This window comes from Lactuca sativa, chromosome 1 (genome assembly GCF_002870075.4).
Source record: "Lactuca sativa cultivar Salinas chromosome 1, Lsat_Salinas_v11, whole genome shotgun sequence".
Taxonomy (NCBI): domain Eukaryota; kingdom Viridiplantae; phylum Streptophyta; class Magnoliopsida; order Asterales; family Asteraceae; genus Lactuca; species Lactuca sativa.
Window position 1 is genome coordinate 25,476,443 of NC_056623.2, and position 19,140 is coordinate 25,495,582.

The following is a 19,140-nucleotide window of genomic DNA, read 5'->3' on the forward strand; positions in this document are numbered from 1 at the left end:
CTTGGATGAATCTACGCATAGCTTTCATTGAGTAGTTTAGTCCACCATCAAAAATATCCAATCTCAAGAAGAAGATAGAAAATTTCCAACATAATGATGGCGAGTCTTTATTTGAAGCATGGGGGAGGTATAAAGGCATGCTTAGGAATTGTCCACAACACGATCTAAATCTGCAACAAGAAGTAGTTATCTTCTACGATGGGGCAAAAGTTACAACAAGACAACTCCTTGACTCTCAAGGACCAATGACAAACTAAGAACTGGCTACTATTAAGGAGTTGATCGAGGAATTGGCAAAACATTCGCACGGATATCATACCCCATGGGAAGATGTTACAAGAGGAAGAGGAAATTTTGATAGAGGCAATGAAAACATGGCGACGGTTTTAGAGAAATTAGAATCAATGGATCGAAGGATGACTAAGATGGATCAATTCATCCATGCAATTCGTGTTGGATGTGAATATTGTAGCGATCCTCACTTAACAAAGGATTGTAACCTTGACGAGCAGAAATCGGAAAGTTCAAGCATGCTATTCTAGTGAAGATAAAAATGATGAAAATTGGAAGAAATACAATAAGGAATGGTTTCCCTATGATGAGTATCAAAAGGCAAAAGAGGAAAAGTATATGCAACAAGGTTGCGAGTTTTACCAAAAGGAGCAACCGGATCCCAAAAAAAAAAAAAGAATGACTTTGCAGCCATGCTTGCCCAATTCGCAACTGCGTCCTAGAAAAGACACGATGAGACTGATGTTGTCATTCGAAATCAGCAAATCTCCATCAAAAATATTGAGCAACAAATCGGTCAACTTTCAAAGAAATTCAATGAACGATTACCAGGAACACTTCCAAACAACACAAAACAAAATCTGAAGGCGCATTTCCAAGCCATCACAACAAGGACTTGTAAAATTATTACTCCTTTGGCTCCTGTTTCTAACGATGATTCAGATGTTGTGTAGAAACTGGAAATTAAAAATCAAGAAAAGAACTCTGAACCTCAACCACGACGTGGTGAAGATCCAACCACAACGTGGTCATATGCTAAAGCCAATAAAAATCCTCTGGTCAAACTGTATCAGCCACCGCTACCATTCTCGAGTCGAGTAAAGTAAGACAAGCACGCCAAAGACTATAAGAAGTTCCTGGAGAATATAAAGGCCCTTCATATCAATATTCCATTTATCGTAGTAGTGGCCCAAATGCCAAAATACGCTAAATTTTTGAAGGATCTTCTCACGAGTGGAATGAAGATGGAAGAGGCGGCAAAGGTGGTCTTAAATGGGAATTGCTCAACTGATATGCTGAACAAGTTACCTAAGAAGATGGGGGATCCAGGAAGCTTGACACTCCCATGCCAATTCGGAAATTTGGCCACAAGTTACGCTCTTGCCGATTCGGTAGCAAGTGTCAGTCTCATGCCTTATTTCTTTTTCAAGAAGCTAGATCTTTCGGAGCCAAGGCCAATTCTCATAGAAATACACCTCCCTAACAAAACAGTGACCTTTTCCAAGAGGTATATGTGAGGACTTATTGGTTAAAATTGACAAATTTGTTTTTCCCGCATATTTTGTTGTTCTAGATATTGAAGAAAGACAACCAAGTTCCGATCATTCTTGGAAGGTCTTTCCTAAGCACCGTACGGGCCTTGGTGGACATAAGAGAGTCCAAACTCACCCTTCAAATTGGAGAAGACGATATCACTTTTGGAGTAGATTGAGCTATGAAACATTAAAAGATAACTAATGACATGGCTTTCACGGTGGATATCTTCGATGAGATGTTGGAAAAAGAATTGAATGGGTGGAAGGACAACAATTCAGAGGGGTACATGGTTCTTCAAGAGAATTATTTTGATGTTGAACATAACTTAGAAGAGTTAGAGAGGCTTATGGAAGAAAGTGAAGTTGAAGACCTGAAAATGCAATCTGAATGTCAACCACAACGTGGTGACCCTACCACGTCATTGTCAAGTGAAAAATCACGATCATACAAGCCATTTGAAAACACTACGACGTGACAGGTAGAAGACCACGTCGTAGTAACTGCTCGGAACACGAAAGTCGAGCTGAAGATCTTGCCCGAACATCTGGAATATGCCTTTCTGGAGGAAAATAAGCAAAAGCTTGTTATTATATCAACTATTTGTAACATCCAAAAAATATGACCCAAAAATTTCATTTTTCATTCAAGTAAAAACAATATTCCAATTCATTGTTCATACAACCAAAATAAAATAAGTATGTCAAACATCATAAAAATCAGAGTGTGTCCCATAAACAAAATCCATATGGTGTGTGCGATGCAGTCAACTCGAGCTCTTCCCCTTGGAATCAGAAATACCTGAAACATAAACTAAAAACCATAAGCACAAAGCTTAGTGAGTTCCCCAAAGTACCACATACCAACATGCATAACATATAACGGGTCCCGCCCAATGAGTATAACGGGCCCCACCCACATACAAATCATATAGCAACTAATAACGTACAAGATAATCATCAGGCCCCACCTAGAAAACATACAAGCACATACACATAGTAGTGTCACACAGACAATGTGTATCCTAACAGATTATATCATGGGTCAGCATTGGTGCCTTCGACCCGCTATACATGGTGATGAAACTCACCTCGAATGCTAAATCTCATGAAAGATCCCTAGTTGTTGTCCTTAACGTAAAATGACCATTTACCCCTGCTCTGATTTGGACCATAATCGAGGCCCAATTCCATCTAATCTTTCTAAGTCCACTAATGGTCCATTAAAGGCCTGCTAATGGCCCAGTTTTCTAAATTGGCCAACTTCTTAAATGGGCCTTCCCTAAGCCCAACCATGTCCTTAGTCCAAAATATGACTTTTGATGGCCCGCTAAGGACCAAAGACCTAAAGTCCAAAGTATGGGCCAAACCGAGGCCCAAAACGCACCAAGCCCATATCTGTTGAGTACGTTGGGCGTACTCCTATGTACGTTAAGCGTATTGTCTAAATGGCGTGCATAATGTGCGTACCTGCATGTATGCCCAACGTACTTCTTTGTTAAGTCACTTTTCCCATTAAGTGCTTAATACTCTAATCCAAAGGCTATAATCACATATCCAAGCCCTCTTCAATGTCTTGATCCATAAAGTCGATCACTTGGTGGCTTACAACCCACCAAATGAGCCCAAACATAGAATAATAGTAACTAACTCCATAGAAATGGCTAGATCTCATGCATGGTTACATAAAGGCCTTAAAGGTTGAAACTTTACTGCTAAAGGAATGCTTTGAGCTCCAAGGGTGGGGACCCTAAGCTCAAAAACAGAGTTGCATGATAAAGATCCATCCTTTGGACCTAAAAAGGTCCAAAGCTCCATAATCCTAGATCTAAGCTCCTATGAGGAAATTTGGAAGCTTTATACCTCCTTTGAGTGCCAAAAGATGAAATAGTCCCAGATCCCTGAGCTCAAGATACTCAAGTTCTTCTTCTTCAACTCCTCTTCTCTTCTTCCAAGCTTTTCTTCACCAAAATAAGCTCAAAAGGTCAAACACAAACAACAATGGAGTATGAGGGCGTACTAGGGTTTTCAGAGGGTGAGGGACTAGTAAGGAGGCTAGGGTTTGAGCCATAATGGGGTATTTATATGGCTAAAACCCTTAAAATTAGGGTTTTGAGTCTGCTCACGTACGTTGCGTGTACGCGCATGCGCCTCCCGCATCCTAGGCGCTTCTACGCCCCGCGTACGCCGGGTTACGCCCAACGTATGACTTATGGGCAACCTAACTACTTGGCCCATTTTTCTAAGGTCCACTCCAAAAATCCACTTGTCACATTATTAGCCCAATAAATAATATTAATTACTTAAATTACATAATACCTCGAGAGACGGATGTTACACAGTCGTTCTATAAAAGGTTCATTTTTAACCCTAAAATATATTTAAGATTTACATTTTGGTCCATACGTCGTGTGTACTCGGGGTGTACGCACGGTGTAGTCATGCATGAGGAAGCGGGTCTTGCATGCGTATGCCCGACGTACTCATCAGGTACACAACGCGTACACTATTCAAACAAAAACCCTAGTTTGAGGGTTTGCACCCTATACAATCCTCTTTATGACCCCAAAACCTTCACCTTCATCAGCCTCCACCTAAAAATCGTCCTTCTAGCTAACCCTAAGTGAGAAGAGTGAACTTTGAGCTCATTTGTGTGTTTTGGTGGTGTTATTGAAGAAGAAGAAAAAGGTGGTGGTATAAGGACATTGGATCTTGGAATAAGCTTGGATCTGGGATTCTCACCTTATTAGCAACCTTTTGGAGGTAAAAAGCTCTTAGCTTGATCATATTTTCTTATGGATCTAGTTATTTCTTCATTTAGGGCATTTTTGGTCCCAACCTTTGTAATTCTTGAGCATGACATGATCTTAACCTAATAAGTCGTCCTTTCAGACCCAATGAGGGGTCTTGAGTCATAAAAATGAGATCTTGATGCTTAGTTCTTCCCCATGCATGCTCTAGAAGGTATTTAGGTGTTAAGAAGTTAAGTTTGTTAGTATTAAGCACATAATGGGCATGCAAAGTCATGACGTTGGAAACTTTATGACTCTCAGTGGTATTTTGGCTTTGGATCTACATTTGGAACGTGAGAGCTCTTATTAAGGAAAAGACTTTGGTGCATACGCCGAGCGTAATCCAGTGTACGTTGCACGTACGGGGTCAACTGCCCAATGTCGGTTAAGGCTTGTGTATGCCCCAACATAGGAGCTAAGTACACCCCGTGTACTCAGCTGAGTTGACCGATTTGACTCATTGACCTTGACGTTTGACCAAGTTGGACCTAAGGGTGTTTTGGGTATTTTAAACTATTAATTGAGATTAGGTCCTTGGTTTTTATTAGGTGATCGTTGAGCCGATTTTTCAGAACAAAGATTTATTCAGCTTTCATTCCGATTGAGAGGTGAGTTTTCCTCACTGTACTTAGGGGTCAAAGGCACCAATGCCTACCCAACAAATTATGTATCATGTTATAGGATGTTGCTATTCAGATCTATATGTTTATCTGTATTTGCTGGTTCTGTGTTATGTTTATCTGTTACATATGTCGACATATGTGTTGGGTTAAGGTTTTATTGCTTTGTGCGGTAACCAACAAACCAGGGAGCAATCCAGACATAAGTTGTTGGCCCAGAGGGCAAGCCAGACTTATTATGTGGGCTCAGTAGCAATCCATATATGAGCTGAGGGCCCGATAGGAATGCCAGACTCATACTATGGGCTCAGGGGTAATCCAGTCTTTTAGTTGTATACCCAGTATATGTTGTTATGTGTATGTGTTTGTTGGTACTTTAGGGGATCTTACTAAGATTTGACTTATAGTTTTAGTTTATTGTTTCAAGTACTTCTGAGGATCGTGGGAAAGCAAAGGCATGATCGTGAACATCTTCCTATTTTATGTCACTTGGTCTTGGGGAAAACTCTAATTTTGAAATAATGCTTTGAAACAATGACTTTATTTGTAAACAATGTTGGTTAATGGTTGATTTTGAAAATTTTAATTTTCCTTGATTTTTGGAGTGTTACAGAAAACTCACATGTCAAGAAGTCAATGGGAGTCATTTTGATCTTGATCCTGCAAGAGTCAACTGACAATAATCCTTTTAATTATCACTAGTACAAGACTAGAGGTTGAAAAACTATTGTGTTTAATTGACATATTTCTATGCACCTCCAATTGAGTTGGAAATGCTTATGAGTTATATGTTCTTCTTTTAACTGCAAAAGCAAAGAACATTGGTCAGTGAAATTACACTAATTAATACGGATGATATGCTAATAACTTATAAGCATTGGTGGGCTCTTGTGCTATCAAAAGGCAATGAATTTAATAACAAAGTTCAGTCAATGAAGGAAAACTGATTTTGATTTTGGTTTGTCCTAAATATTTTCTTATGACTATATGATGGAAATGACAGATCCACATGGATGGGAATGTATACAACTTTAAATCTAAGTAGAAAAAGGTTTCGCTTTAATTCATGAAAATGGTTATAAGGAAACACTTTCACTAGTAGATTTTAAGAATATGATAAACATCAATATGACTGTTGGTTGTATTAATTGCATTCTTAAATTCACAATATGATTATGACATCCCTCTTCATATTTCAAATTGTGAGGAATGGAAAGGAATTGTTAAAACTTTTAGGAGATATGTTTATCACGTCTTGAAAGGGTTTGAACATATATACTATCCATATAAAGTGCATAAGCTTAAGAAGCCTAAATAAAGGCTTAATGAAGCATCACAAAATAGGAATCTGCACTTCCATGATAAATTCAAAAGGTGTTGATTTCTAGAAGACTAGTTTATTTTTGAATACATATCAAAGATAGTGGGAGCATAATTATTATGCTTGGTATTTCATGTTGACAATACTATCCATAAGGAACAATGTCTCTAATTTGCAAGTTACAAAAGTTGGGAACTATTTAACTATAGTGGACTGAAGGGAGTGGGCACTCATACTTCATTTCGAATCTAAAGGTTTAGATTGTATAGTTTAATAGAACTTAGTCAAAGATATACATTAATAGCTTGTTGAATTTTTTTGACATTTGATATTCAATATATGGAAATATTATAGCTAAGAATTGAACATATATAGGACCCTTGTAATAATGAGTCGAATCCCATATGCTTCGGATATATAATCGATTACATATGATATAATATTTATTTATTCAAATTCTTTTAGCATTGTGTGAAAAGGGTTAGAATTGCATGTGACTGAAGTTGCGAAAAAACTGTCAAGAACGTTCTAAGGTTTTACCGAATAATTGATTGCTTGTGGACAGTTGGAAGTATGTTTTTGTTAGGACGGACCATAGTGACATGTTTTGAATTGAGATGATTCTTAGTGAGAATGTTGTTCATATGGGAATATGTAAATGTTTCCATAATAGGAGATGTTTGCAAAATCTACGTTTGAGTTGGAAACTTTAATGCAAAGAAGTATTCAAGGAGAGTACCTTGAATTTGAGACTTTATAACCTTGGAATTTTTTCTAATAATAAGTTCCAGTGGAACATTGTGTAATATCGGAGGCTCAGTCTCTATGACTTTGGAACCTCGACATCGCAAAAAGACAATGCATGTAAAGATGAAATTTCACTACATCTTAAACAAGGACAATAATTTGGAATTGTGAAATGAGGATTATTGGAGTTGTAACATTCCGAAATAAGGTATGTATCAATGACCTTAACTTTTATTGTAATTGTCAAGACTAGCCCTTATTTGAGAAAAGGTGGTAATTGAGTACGCGGGGTGTACGCATGTGTACGCCCAACATACTCATGTGCTTAGTAAGAACGTGGAGGCCACCTAGTATGCTGGGCGTACTAGGCTCAGAGTGTAAACCCTAATTGTTTTGTGTGTCCCTATTCAAGGAACATGATGGCTTCATTTCCAGCCACCATTTCTAGCCTCCAACTCCCCTCAAACCCTAAATCCCGTTTCCATAGCTTGTGTAAGCATTAGTGGCTTATTGAGTGTTCTTGTAGAATTCTTTTGTGAATAAGGAGCCTTGAAGGAAGAAGAGTTGGTGTGTAAGCTTTTGGATTTGCGCTTTTCTGTAGTTGGTGCATCATTTAGAGGTATCAAGCTCAAAGCTTTCTCATTGTTTTGATTAGTTCATGTTTTTGTCCTTTTTTAGGGTTTTATGTCCCAATCTTGAAGCTTTATGAGTTTGATGAACTTCAAAGTATAATACATGCCCTATTAGGTTTTTCTAGTTGTTTGGACTCATAAAAATGAGATCTTGGTCCTCAAGATCTCTCCATGCATGAGATATGATGACCTTTGTGAGTAAAGGATTCGAGTTTATGAGTTTTAGATTTGTCCATCCATGCTTAGGCTTAAAGTCACAAATTTTGTGAAGTAACAAACTCTAGTTAGCCCAGATTCTGAGATTGTAGCAATGGTCTTAATAGATTAAGACCAGGAGCGTGAGAAAGGTGAGTCTGGGACGTACGCCAAGCGTACCCCTAGTTACGTGCAACATAGCGTCGAGTTCACCCCGATGCATTCATGGTCAGTTGTACGCCCATCGTAGAGGGATGTACACCCATCGTACATACTGGGTGTTGACTTCCGTTGACTTTTAGGGTTTTGGTCAAGTTATGGACTTTGGAGGCCAGGGGGGGTAAAATGGTCGTTTACCCTTCTGAGTTTTAGTATAGGAATTTAGCCTAACATCTTTTGGGGGGTTGTTAATATTAATTATTAACTAGAGGTATATGTGTAATATGTTAGGCGGAGTCTAGTTTGGCAGTCGGGTGCGAGATATTATTTGCTTTACTTTACGAGGTGAGTCTTCTAACTATACTTACTTGAGTGGTAATTACTATGCGACCGGAGGGTCTTACTTGTGTTATTGACCGGAGGGTCTTGTTTGTTTATACTGAGATATGTGATATTATGCATTTTGTCTTTTGTGAAATATGTTGTTATATTAATATGTATATATATTAAGTTATGACCGGAGGGAACATACCAAGCAGTGAGACCGGAGGGTCTTCACTTAGACACATGACCGGAGGGTCCATACCGAGTCGTGAGACCGGAGGGTCCTTATCGAGATGTATCCATGAGAGGCTAATTATTTGTGTGTGTGTGTGCGTGTGTTGTATTTTGGGGAACTCACTAAGCTTCGTGCTTACAATGTTTGTTTGAAAATGTGTTTCAGGTACATCTTAGGAATGCATGAAGGCGTCAACATGATTGTACACACCCGCTTGATGATTTGTGTTATGAGGATTCTGGGATATTTGACAAATAATTTCCGATGTTTTGTGTTTGGGAAAAATTCAAATTGGCTTGATAAATATTAAACTATGTTTGTGTGGAAGTTTTAAAATTGAAAAATTTGTTCGAAAATTTAGAGTACGTGTTAACGGAGTAATGTCCAGTCGATCTGTTCACAAAGTAAGGACCATCAAGAGGCATAATATGTATGTTCATAACATTACATGACTGATGTTATCTAATTCAAGTAATTAGTTGATTACTCGAAACATTATACAATGAATAAATTCAAAATTTTTATGGTGATTAAATAATATGGATTTATTTATGATCATTGGGTATGATGTCATAGTTAATTAATTTATTACTCCTCATTCCCAAAATTATAGTCCATCTTTCCTTTTTTGGTTGTCCCAAAATAATAATCCACTTCTAAAAATAAATAACATTTTTACCAAAATACCCCCTCATTATTACTTAACCAACTAAGCATTTACTGGAACATTAAATGCAAAATAAGGACAAAACTGTCATTTTATTATATAAAGTTAGTGGTAATTAATATTTTTTTTAATCTGTGTGTTTTTTGTCTGTGGACAATAATATTGGGATGGACGGAGTATTGTTTTTCACTTTTCATGTTTTACTTCCTTGAGTAATTTTAATATTATTCAAAATTCCACAATCGTTCATACTTTTGGAAGTAAGTAGTGAATTAAGACTGTCATGAATTGATTGTAGACTGTCGATTGAGGTTAAGACATTGCGATTAGAATTGCTACAATATTCATGAGTACTTTGAGAATATAGATCTTGAGTATTGGATAAACCCACACTTACAGATTACTTCGTAGATTCAATCACTTATATTTCTAAGACGATAATATCTTCTATACTTAAAACAGAAATATATAGTTAATAGTTTACAGATCAATTGTCCATTGGTTTGCTCAAACACATCTCATAACTGGATGTAATAAATGGTGATTCCATGTTTGATTTTGACATGTAAATTGCATGACTATATATTCAATGTAATTCATTCAATTTTACTTAACAGGAAAACGATATCTGTAGGCCCCTCAGTGATTTGAGTTGATTTATGAAAAACCAAGCGCCTAGTCCGAACTAAATTGATACGTTCGATTTTGTAGTCTAAATTGATCACAAATCAGGAAATCGGGAAACAAATAAATGAACATGAGGTTGATCATTTAACTCCTAACTTAATTCATACGATATATTGTAGAATGAAGGAATAGTTGATCACTTATCTTAGGGACAATGTTTGATTTGAATTAGAGTTCGACAATCGCTTTGGAAATCACTATTTTCTATTTAATTCAATGTCTATATATACTTGCAATTGTAGTCACATATTTATCCAAGTGAGAGACTATTGGATTAAGGTGTCTAAACCAATAACTAAATTGATATGTTTTTGTAATTAGAAGCAAAGTCATTTTTGGGTTGCCCTCATGACCAGAAATAGCTTGAAATGATATTAAGAGAGAGAAGTATAATTTATTAGATTATTATATGATTAATAAACTAATTCGAAATTATGGGAAAATGATTTCTTAATATATTATGTGATTAATATATTAATTGGAAATATAAAGTTGATTTGTTAATTTATGTGATTAATAAATTAATATGAGATGAATTATTAAATAACTGATTTTTATTTATTTATATGATTAATAAATTAATGTAAAATCAATTAAAATTGATTAATTATTAATCAGAATTAATCTAGAATTAATTAAAGGTGCAAGGGGTGAATTATAATTGTTTAATAGTTAAACAAAAGAAACAATTCTAGAACCCTCCATGGTATGCATGATTTTGGAAGGTTTCCTAGGGTTTCTGGAAGCTTCCCGGTTGCATAAAAGGAAAGAATTTGAATTAGGGTTAAATCTATTATTTAATTAGTTCAAATATTGCTTTGCCTGCAAGTTACCTAATCTATAAATATGACCCCTTGGCTTGAAATTTTCATTCACCACATTACCAAAAGGCATAAGAACGAAATTTCCTTCATATCTCCTCTTTTCTCCTCATTCTAGGGTTTATGGTTTTAGGTGTGAGCTATTAGAGACATCATCCTTTTGGTGCTTGCTTTCCAAGGAACTTCAAGAGGATTTGATTTGATTATTTGCTATAATAATCAAAAGATATGTAACCCTAATCTTTATGTTAATTTCGATTTTCATAGTCTATCTCTAGGGGTTCTTGATGTTCATAGGTTATTGCTATCAATAGAGAAAACATAGATCCTTTAGAGGTTGCATGTGAACTTAAGGGTTTAAGTGTTTTTCCGCCATGTGAATTTTTTAATAACCTAGAAAACCCATCAAAGCTGAGGGCATGGAGGGCAATCCAGACTTATGTTGTGGGCTCGGGAGCAATCCAGTCATAAGCTAAGGGCTAGAGGGGCAATCCAGAGTGACGTTGTGGGCCCAATGTGCATGCATTATATATGTACTGATGTGTGTGATACTTTAAGGGAACTCACTAAACTTTGGTTTACAATTGTTGGTTTCGTGGTTTCATGTACATCAAATGATCGGGACAAGGCGAATGCATGATCGTACACATCCTTCTGCTGATATATGTTTTGAGAGATTTTGATACTCTGATTTTTATGACTATGTTTTGGAAACATTGTTTTGTATGATTTGTGGTTTATGAAAATGGTTTTGGAAAACAAAATTTTTTATCCTGATTTTGGGACGTTACACAAACGACAAACATCAAATCTTGTTGGCCAATTTAATAGCTATATAGTTCTTTTAATGATGATGTTTTGTATACAATAATTTTTAGTCATTATATATTTGAAAGTACAACCTTTTAAAACATAATTATTACGTATGGCTAAAAAATATTATGTATAAATCACTCTCGTTCTCTTAAATGTATCAACTCTTTTTGGTTAGTTTAGAAGCACTTGATACTTCTTAAGTGCATCAATTCTTTTTGGTTAGTTTACAAGACATATACTTCTAATTTGGTAGTACGCTGGCCTCTTTTCCAAAAAAAAAAAAAAAAACCAAAGCATTATGCCTTGCAACTCATTAGATGATGACAATAATAATACACAAAAATATGGAAGTATATTTGTGTTTCTTGCATTTAGCTCTATCAACAAAATGATTTAAATTTTAAATTGATTTGTGATCCAGTAAAATTTTTGAAGGTAAAAAACATTACGATTCTTACCATCTTCTTTTAACATTTCATTTATCTTTTATCTGACCTATGCAAAGAGGGGGTGATGGTAAATGAAGATAACATTGGGGTTGGACGGTTAATTATACATCACTATTCGTGTTTTAGCCTGAATTAATTTGTAAGATGTTTTCTTGATTGGATGCTCGACATACATCCCAGACGAACTATACAATCCATGAGGCAATGTCGATGACCACAATTATGGTCATTTGAAAGTTGAAACTATAAGAATGTTACGAATTCAAGATGAAGTAGTTCCATAAAGATATTATTTTAGAAAGAAAAAAATATATTTTTTAATTGGATTGTTTATAAAAACCGTAAAAATGCATGTCAATTAAGTTGTTTGGTTGCAAAACCTGTATTTGGCTGCTAAATTATAATTATTATTTTTTCTAAACTTTTGCTAGCTTATTCCTAATATATCTATATAAATTTTAGTTGTTCCAAAAGAAATGGTGGAAAACACAAAATTAGAAAGTCGATTAAATTGTGTAAATGAACTTCTAAAATGCAAAAAATAATAGATAAATAAATAACATATAATTGTCAATCCAAGTGTTTAATTTTTGCCTTTAACTTTTTTTTTACTAAAGTTTCTATTAACTTTGAATGCCTTTAATTTTTCATATTAAATTGTGTTTCTGGACTTTCTGTTAACTTTTAATGCCTTTAATTTTTAATTTTTTGGATATATTAACTAATTAAATGATATGTCAAGTAAGTAATTTATTTTTTCATGAATTATAAATATTAATCATGGTATTAGTCTATTATTTATTACTTTATGATTTATTATTCTTGGTTGTAAGTCATTTATTCTTGCATTGGTGATATCAACTCGAACACTCGATCATATTCATTTCTTTAGTTAAATATCTGATGCGATTTTTCTAGTTTAGCTATGGTGAATGCATACATAGTTTTTCACAGTTTTATGTTTAAGAAAATATGCCAAGTGTTTTTGATTTATTATTTATACTTGGTTAACAGTGAATATGAAACAATACAGTCACATTGAATAATTAAGTTTTCAACCAAACAACGTAACTTCAAACTTAAACTAGAATAAAGCTAATAAATTATCCATATACAAGAAAGAAAATCTTAGTTTGGGTTGAGCTTATATAAATCTGGAAGAGAGTGATGAATTGCATTTGAGAGTGCTGGCGTTCTTTGTGAAAGTACTGTAGTTTGTTCTTTCATCGACTCTTCTCGTGTAATTCTTCCTCTATTAGTACTTGGTGATCTAAGTTCTCTTACATTCTTCTCCTGGTGGAGTATTTTCGCAAACCTATATATATGCATAATAGAAAATATTCAAATCAATAAAATAAATATAAAATGCTTCGTATATATGTTTTAAAACATACACTAAATATAATTTTATGAGAAACGTGAATATACTTTATTAAAGCCATCTCATTGGTGGTATGATGGTAAGGCTCACATATGCCCGTGCCAAAGTTCACTTTCGTCACTTGTTTTTTCAACAACTCTTGTCCCACTTTCACAAGATTTTCTAAGTTCTCATGTGTTGCCAAATCCATGGAAGTTAAGTCCCCACTTAAAGTGTCATCCTGATATCATTTTAATTCAATATGTTATAATATGAAATCTTGAAATCTTTTTAGTATAAACTGGAATGAAAAAGTTACCTGAATACGAAGATAATTTTCTTGTGAATGAAGGGCTTGGAAGACAGTGGAGATATGATAATCAACCATATCGCCACTCGCCTGAGTAAATACATCCACCAATGGGGTTGAGCCACCACCGGCGCCTAACCACCCCAAAATTCCCCAACTAGATGACTTTGTCGCATCATACCTTTCTTGAAATTGTGGTGACCCTGTTCCCAATGACAATACTAGAAATCTCCCGTATTCTGTTGGCTTTATTGGGAAAAAGTTTGCACTACCACTAGTTATTTCCTTTGTAACTTCGCTTATGGCAACCAAAGTCTGCAAAAAAGAAACATATTAGCCTAACACTTAAACATAATATATAGATGAGTAATTAATTATTAGTGTATAAGACATATATATACCGGATTGTTGGCTGTTATTGCACCATCGATAAGATTGAATTCTCTAAGAACTTTTCCTTCAGAATCTTTTGTTTGGAACGAATGTGAAGGAAGATAAGTTGGGGCAGCTGATGTTCCGATGCATATATCAGATAACTTGGCATCAAGACTTGGATTCTTTTGTATCTAATAAATATGAATATTAATATTATATGGTTATCTTGAAAGGGCTAATTAGATGTAAGAGAATAAGAGATAGCAAAAGAGTTTCATTTATTTTTGTATTATTGCATCATGCTTTCGGATCGATCTATTAAAGCATTGCACTTTCAGTCTTTCTTATTAAGATATCATACTTTTGAAAATCTATCTAAAAATAGTATTCTACTTCCAATGTTAACGTTTCTGGTTTTGAAAACCGATAACTTATTGGTTTTAGGAGCAACAAATATATAGATCAATTCAATACCTGGTAGCTGGAGAAGATCATAGGCTGCAAATATTTGATGTCAAATGTTGGAATCACAACGTTTGTTAACGTTTCATGAAGTTGTTTTTCTTTTAGTGTTTCTCGAATAACTTTATGTAAGTGTTCACCATCATATTTTGGTCCAGATAGAGCTTTGACCACTTTTGTAGCAGCAGCAAACCGATGGTGCTTGCTACACAATGTAAATTAAAAATGCACGTTTATGACATAACTAACCAATTCTTAGGGAAATTCTCCATCTCACTACATGAAAAACAACTCATTCTTCACAGAAAACATGTTGCAAGGCGACAGTTTCAACAATCAAGCACTGGATGTTCAAGATAAAAATCATGGAACCATTTTAGGACAATTCCCATCACTACAAGAAACGTCACAAATAAATTTGTTTTGTTGCTAATAATACATATATATATACCTGTCATGTGGAAAGATATTAGGACAATGTTGAATATAAAAATCTTTAACATCCTTAGCTGCAAAAATCGGACGATTATCTTCACCGGGAGTAGTTAACAAGGCCGTCACAAGACCACCGGTGCTTGTCCCTGCTATCATATCAAAATAATCCGCCAGTCGTGCATTCTCACCATCTAATTTCTGTCATAATTATTCAAGCTCCTCAAAATTTTCGTATATGATCATTTAATTTCAAGATAAAAAGAATAATCCAAGTAACTAAATTTATAAAAGATACCTGTAGTTGGGTTTCCAAAAATTCAAGGATGACACTTGGAATGATGCCACGTACTCCACCTCCATCGATACTCAGAATTGTGATTAGATTTCCATATGTCGGCGGTTGCAATGGTGATCGTGGTTCTTCCATGAAAGACATGATGAAACAGAGAAAGAAGTAGCTAGCGGAATAATAATGAGTTTTGTGGTCCGAAGTTGATGAGGTGATTTATCATTTATGTTGTGTAAGGGTATTTTTATAATAAGATATAAAAGTTTCCAAGTTTTAGGGAGAATAGTCTAGGCAACATGTTTGACTTTTAAGTAATAGAAGGAAGTTGCACGGCAACTTGCAAGTTAGCCATCAAAGAATCAAATAGTAACTATAGATACTAGATAGAAGGAGAAATTTCTTTAAACGAAGTAAAATATAGTTTCTGCTTGACTCAAATAAAAAAAAAAAAAGCCCATCTTAATATACATATTTTTAACTGCTTTTTTATTAAGATTTGTTAATTTGTTAGAATTTGATAATTGTTATTTTGTTAATCAAGAGTATTTAATTTTGTTAGGTTTCTTAATTTTTATTTTAGTGCTAAATTTTGGAAAGAGTTCATTAGAAACCTTTTTTTTTACCCGACCCATGTTGAGCCGTTGACAAACACGACCATATAGCATTCTTTGATGACCCCACTTTGGATAATTCCTGGATCCTTTACTCCTCGTTAATATTATGGACGTGTTTGGCAAAAGTAGCTATTAGTTGGAAGCGGGTAGCATGTAGCTGGTAGCGGGAAGCTGTAACTTTTATTTGTTATATGAATGTTTGGCAAAAGTAGCTGAAAGCTTTTGAAATATATAAAATTACATAAAAGGACAATTGATTAAAAATAAATAAATATTTAAATATATGTTTAAGGATAATTATGGAAATTGATTTCAAAAGCCCAGGAACGTTTTGTTAAACGCTACATGAAGTAGCTTTTAGAATCGGAGCGTTTTGTTAAAACTAAAAGCTAAACGCTCCAAACGAATCTTTTTGTTTAAACTAAAGCGTTTTATCAGAAGATAAAAGCTAGAAGCTCCCAAACGCTTCTAAAAGCTTTGTGCCAAACACGCCCTATATGTCACCTATCATGTCACTTGTTAACCTATTAATTATCTTTTTTAAATTTCAAAATTTTAATTTCTCACTCTAATTGCATAAATTAATAACTAATTCTCCATTTCAAATTTTAAATTTTAAATTTTTTCATTTTAATTATTTTAAATTAATAACATTAGATTATAAAATAAAATAAAATTAATACAGATTATAAGGTGATATAACTTCACATATTTATTTAAATCAACGATTATAATTTTATATAACTAAAAAAAAATCTCTTAAGTAATAACTTATTTAAAATAATTGATTAATAATTTTGATTTTTTTAATATCAAAGTTTAATAAATTTTATTACCGTGGTTTTCACCGGTTATAAACTAGTTCTATATATACATCTTTAGTTGGATTTTTACATACAAATTTGCAAACAGATCCTATTCACCTCCAAAATCTGAAACATGGAAGATAAAACATACACATGTAGTTATCATCAAAAATCAAGTCATATTATCATATAGTCATTTATTAGAGGTGGATTGTTTCTAATCAAATTGAAGTTATAGTACAATTTTTAAATAGTTTGATTTGTATGTTTATGTCATCATATTATCGTTTGACACTCAATGATATTAAGTAATAATATTTATGGATCGATCAATGATCATATATTGCATTTATTTTGATTTTTTAGAACATCAACATCATGTATACAGTATATTCTCTATATGAATAGACTATTTGAACTTTTAGTATTAAAAGAATATAGTCCATTTTGATCCATAAATAACAAAAAATAATTTTGCAAGTGATTATTTGGGATATTGGACATTTAGTCCAAACACTTTATAATTACAACAAAACATTAGCAGAAATATAAATTATTATAACTAAACCTTTAGTTTGCTATAAAAAAAAATTGTTTTAAATTCAAGAAATTTTAAAACTTTATTATAATGTGCAGTGAATTTTTCAATAATGTCCATTTCGTAACCACACAAAGAAGTCTAATCATGACCATAATACGACTACAATTCAATGTTCAACGCACATAACTGCTTTTTGCAGGGACCATTTAATTTTTATCTTCTTTTTACCACCGTGGCCATGGTCGTGGGAAGAGTTTTTTTTTTTTTTTTTTTTTTTTTTTTTTTTTTTTTTTTTTAATTTTATTTTAAATATACACTTAAGTTGTTATAAAGATGTGATAGGCTGATAGCATAAGCATATTTGAACTTGGATATTCTATCTTTTGATATAAATATCCAAACTTTGTATCATTTGATCGCCTTTGTTTATATTCGATTATAAATATAAAAAGTTTTTTTAGTTGATATTTTTTTTGGAGTATTATTTATCTAAAATATTATTATAGAGTCTCTTAGTTAATTTAACGTTTTTAATTAAGCATTCAAAATCATATTTTAATACAAAACAAAATACTTCGAATACAAATATTATTTGATATCTCTAAATATTATTAAAAGAGAAACCTTATGACATCATCTAAGGTTTTGTTTGTTTTTTATTAAAAACCTCTTCAAACCTCTTCGTGCTACGCGGCGCAGCACACGCGCAACACTTTCTTTCCCGCAGCTATTTGTTTTTTCGCAGCCTTCGAAATTAAAAACCTCTTCATGTCCTTTGCTTGGGACAACACTTGAAAATTGCTTCTAACCTCTTCAAAACTAAACCCCCCAAAAAAAACGGCCACCTCCATTCTTCCAGCAAGTCGATCGTGAGCTACCTTCTCTCGACATCGCGTCTTCTCAGACCAGTGATCACCGGCGCAACCCCCACTGGCTTCTCCCCTTTCGTCGGTCATCCTTCCAGGTTAGTTTCTTGTTCTTTTTTTTTCCGTTTTTGGCTGTTGAAAGCAGCAATTGTCTTGAATGATTTTTGGCTCCGTTTTTGGCTCCTAATCAATGAACGATTTTTGGCTCCTGAATCAATGAACGATTTTTGTTGTGCAACTTCATTGGTGTTTTACTTCATTGTTCATGCTTCAACTTAATTGTTTGATATTTGTTGTTGAATCTTTGATTTTGCTTGTTGGTGCTAATCTTATCAAATAGTTCATGCCTTATATCAAATAGTTGTTCTTGAATCTTTGTTCTTGCCCCAATTTCTTCAATTTGTGCTTAAAATGTCATATGTTGTTGCTTAATTGTAATGAAATATTGCTGAATTGTCACTAATTATTGCTGAAATGTCACAAATTGTTGCCGAATTGTCACAAATTGTTGCTGAATTGTCACAAATTGTTGTTGAAATGTCATGAAATGTTGTTCAAATGTCAAAAAATGTTGCTGAAGTGTCATAATTGTTGCTGAAATATGAATAATCTTTGTTGAAATTGATTATGTTCATCATTACAAGTTGTAATTATGCTGAAAGTTGTTGGTATAAGGTTATGTGTGCTAAAGTATGTATTCCATATGGTTTTTTTATTAGCAATGGCAGATAAACATACATGGACCAATGATCAAACAAAATTCTTATTGAACACTTGCATTGAAGAAGTACAAAATGTGGATAGAAAAGGTTTGAGTTTGCACAAAAATTCATGGAACAAGTTAGGAACAGCTATTAAGGAAAAGTTTGGTGTGGATTTAACTCAAAGACAATTGAAAAACGCCTATGACAACCTTAAAGCCAAATACACGGGATGGTTATACTTGAAAAACAAAACTGGCAACCTTTACAATCCTCAAACAAACACTTTTAACCTAACAAATGAGGAGTGGGAGGACTTTAAAAATGTGTATATATATATATATATATATATATATATATATATATATACAC

At 33.9% G+C, this 19,140-nt stretch overlaps 2 protein-coding genes and 1 non-coding gene across 3 annotated transcripts; 1 reads left to right on the top strand and 2 right to left on the bottom strand.

The window, feature by feature from the left end:
* Positions 1-59: 59 nt before the first annotated feature.
* LOC111876339 (small nucleolar RNA R71) lies at positions 60-166 on the bottom strand. Its single transcript, XR_002844977.1, has one exon. It is a non-coding gene; the product is annotated as a small nucleolar RNA R71 (small nucleolar RNA).
* A 1,039-nt stretch (positions 167-1,205) lies between these two features.
* LOC111876319 (uncharacterized) lies at positions 1,206-1,592 on the top strand. Its single transcript, XM_052765265.1, has 2 exons — positions 1,206-1,519; positions 1,586-1,592. The coding sequence occupies exons 1-2, from the start codon at positions 1,206-1,208 to the stop codon at positions 1,590-1,592; spliced, it is 321 nt and encodes a 106-aa protein (XP_052621225.1).
* Positions 1,593-13,029: 11,437 nt separating this feature from the next.
* LOC111876213 (patatin-like protein 2) lies at positions 13,030-15,466 on the bottom strand. The gene is made up of 7 exons (XM_023872750.2): positions 15,247-15,466; positions 14,968-15,149; positions 14,529-14,721; positions 14,081-14,245; positions 13,689-13,994; positions 13,438-13,610; positions 13,030-13,324 (listed from the first exon to the last, which is right to left on the bottom strand). The coding sequence occupies exons 1-7, from the start codon at positions 15,385-15,387 to the stop codon at positions 13,138-13,140; spliced, it is 1,347 nt and encodes a 448-aa protein (XP_023728518.1). The 5' UTR covers positions 15,388-15,466; the 3' UTR covers positions 13,030-13,137.
* Between the last annotated feature and the right edge of the window lie 3,674 nt (positions 15,467-19,140).

Excerpts from the sequence above, each read along its gene's own strand:
- LOC111876319 (XM_052765265.1), top strand. The coding sequence starts at position 1,206 with ATGCCAAAATACGCTAAATTTTTGAAGGATCTTCTCACGAGTGGAATG.
- LOC111876213 (XM_023872750.2), bottom strand. The coding sequence starts at position 15,387 with ATGTCTTTCATGGAAGAACCACGATCACCATTGCAACCGCCGACATAT. Across the intron at positions 13,611-13,688 it reads AAAATTATCTTCGTATTCAG|GATGACACTTTAAGTGGGGA; the intron begins GTAACTTTTTCA and ends AAATGATATCAG. Across the intron at positions 13,325-13,437 it reads AATGAGATGGCTTTAATAAA|GTTTGCGAAAATACTCCACC; the intron begins GTATATTCACGT and ends GCATATATATAG.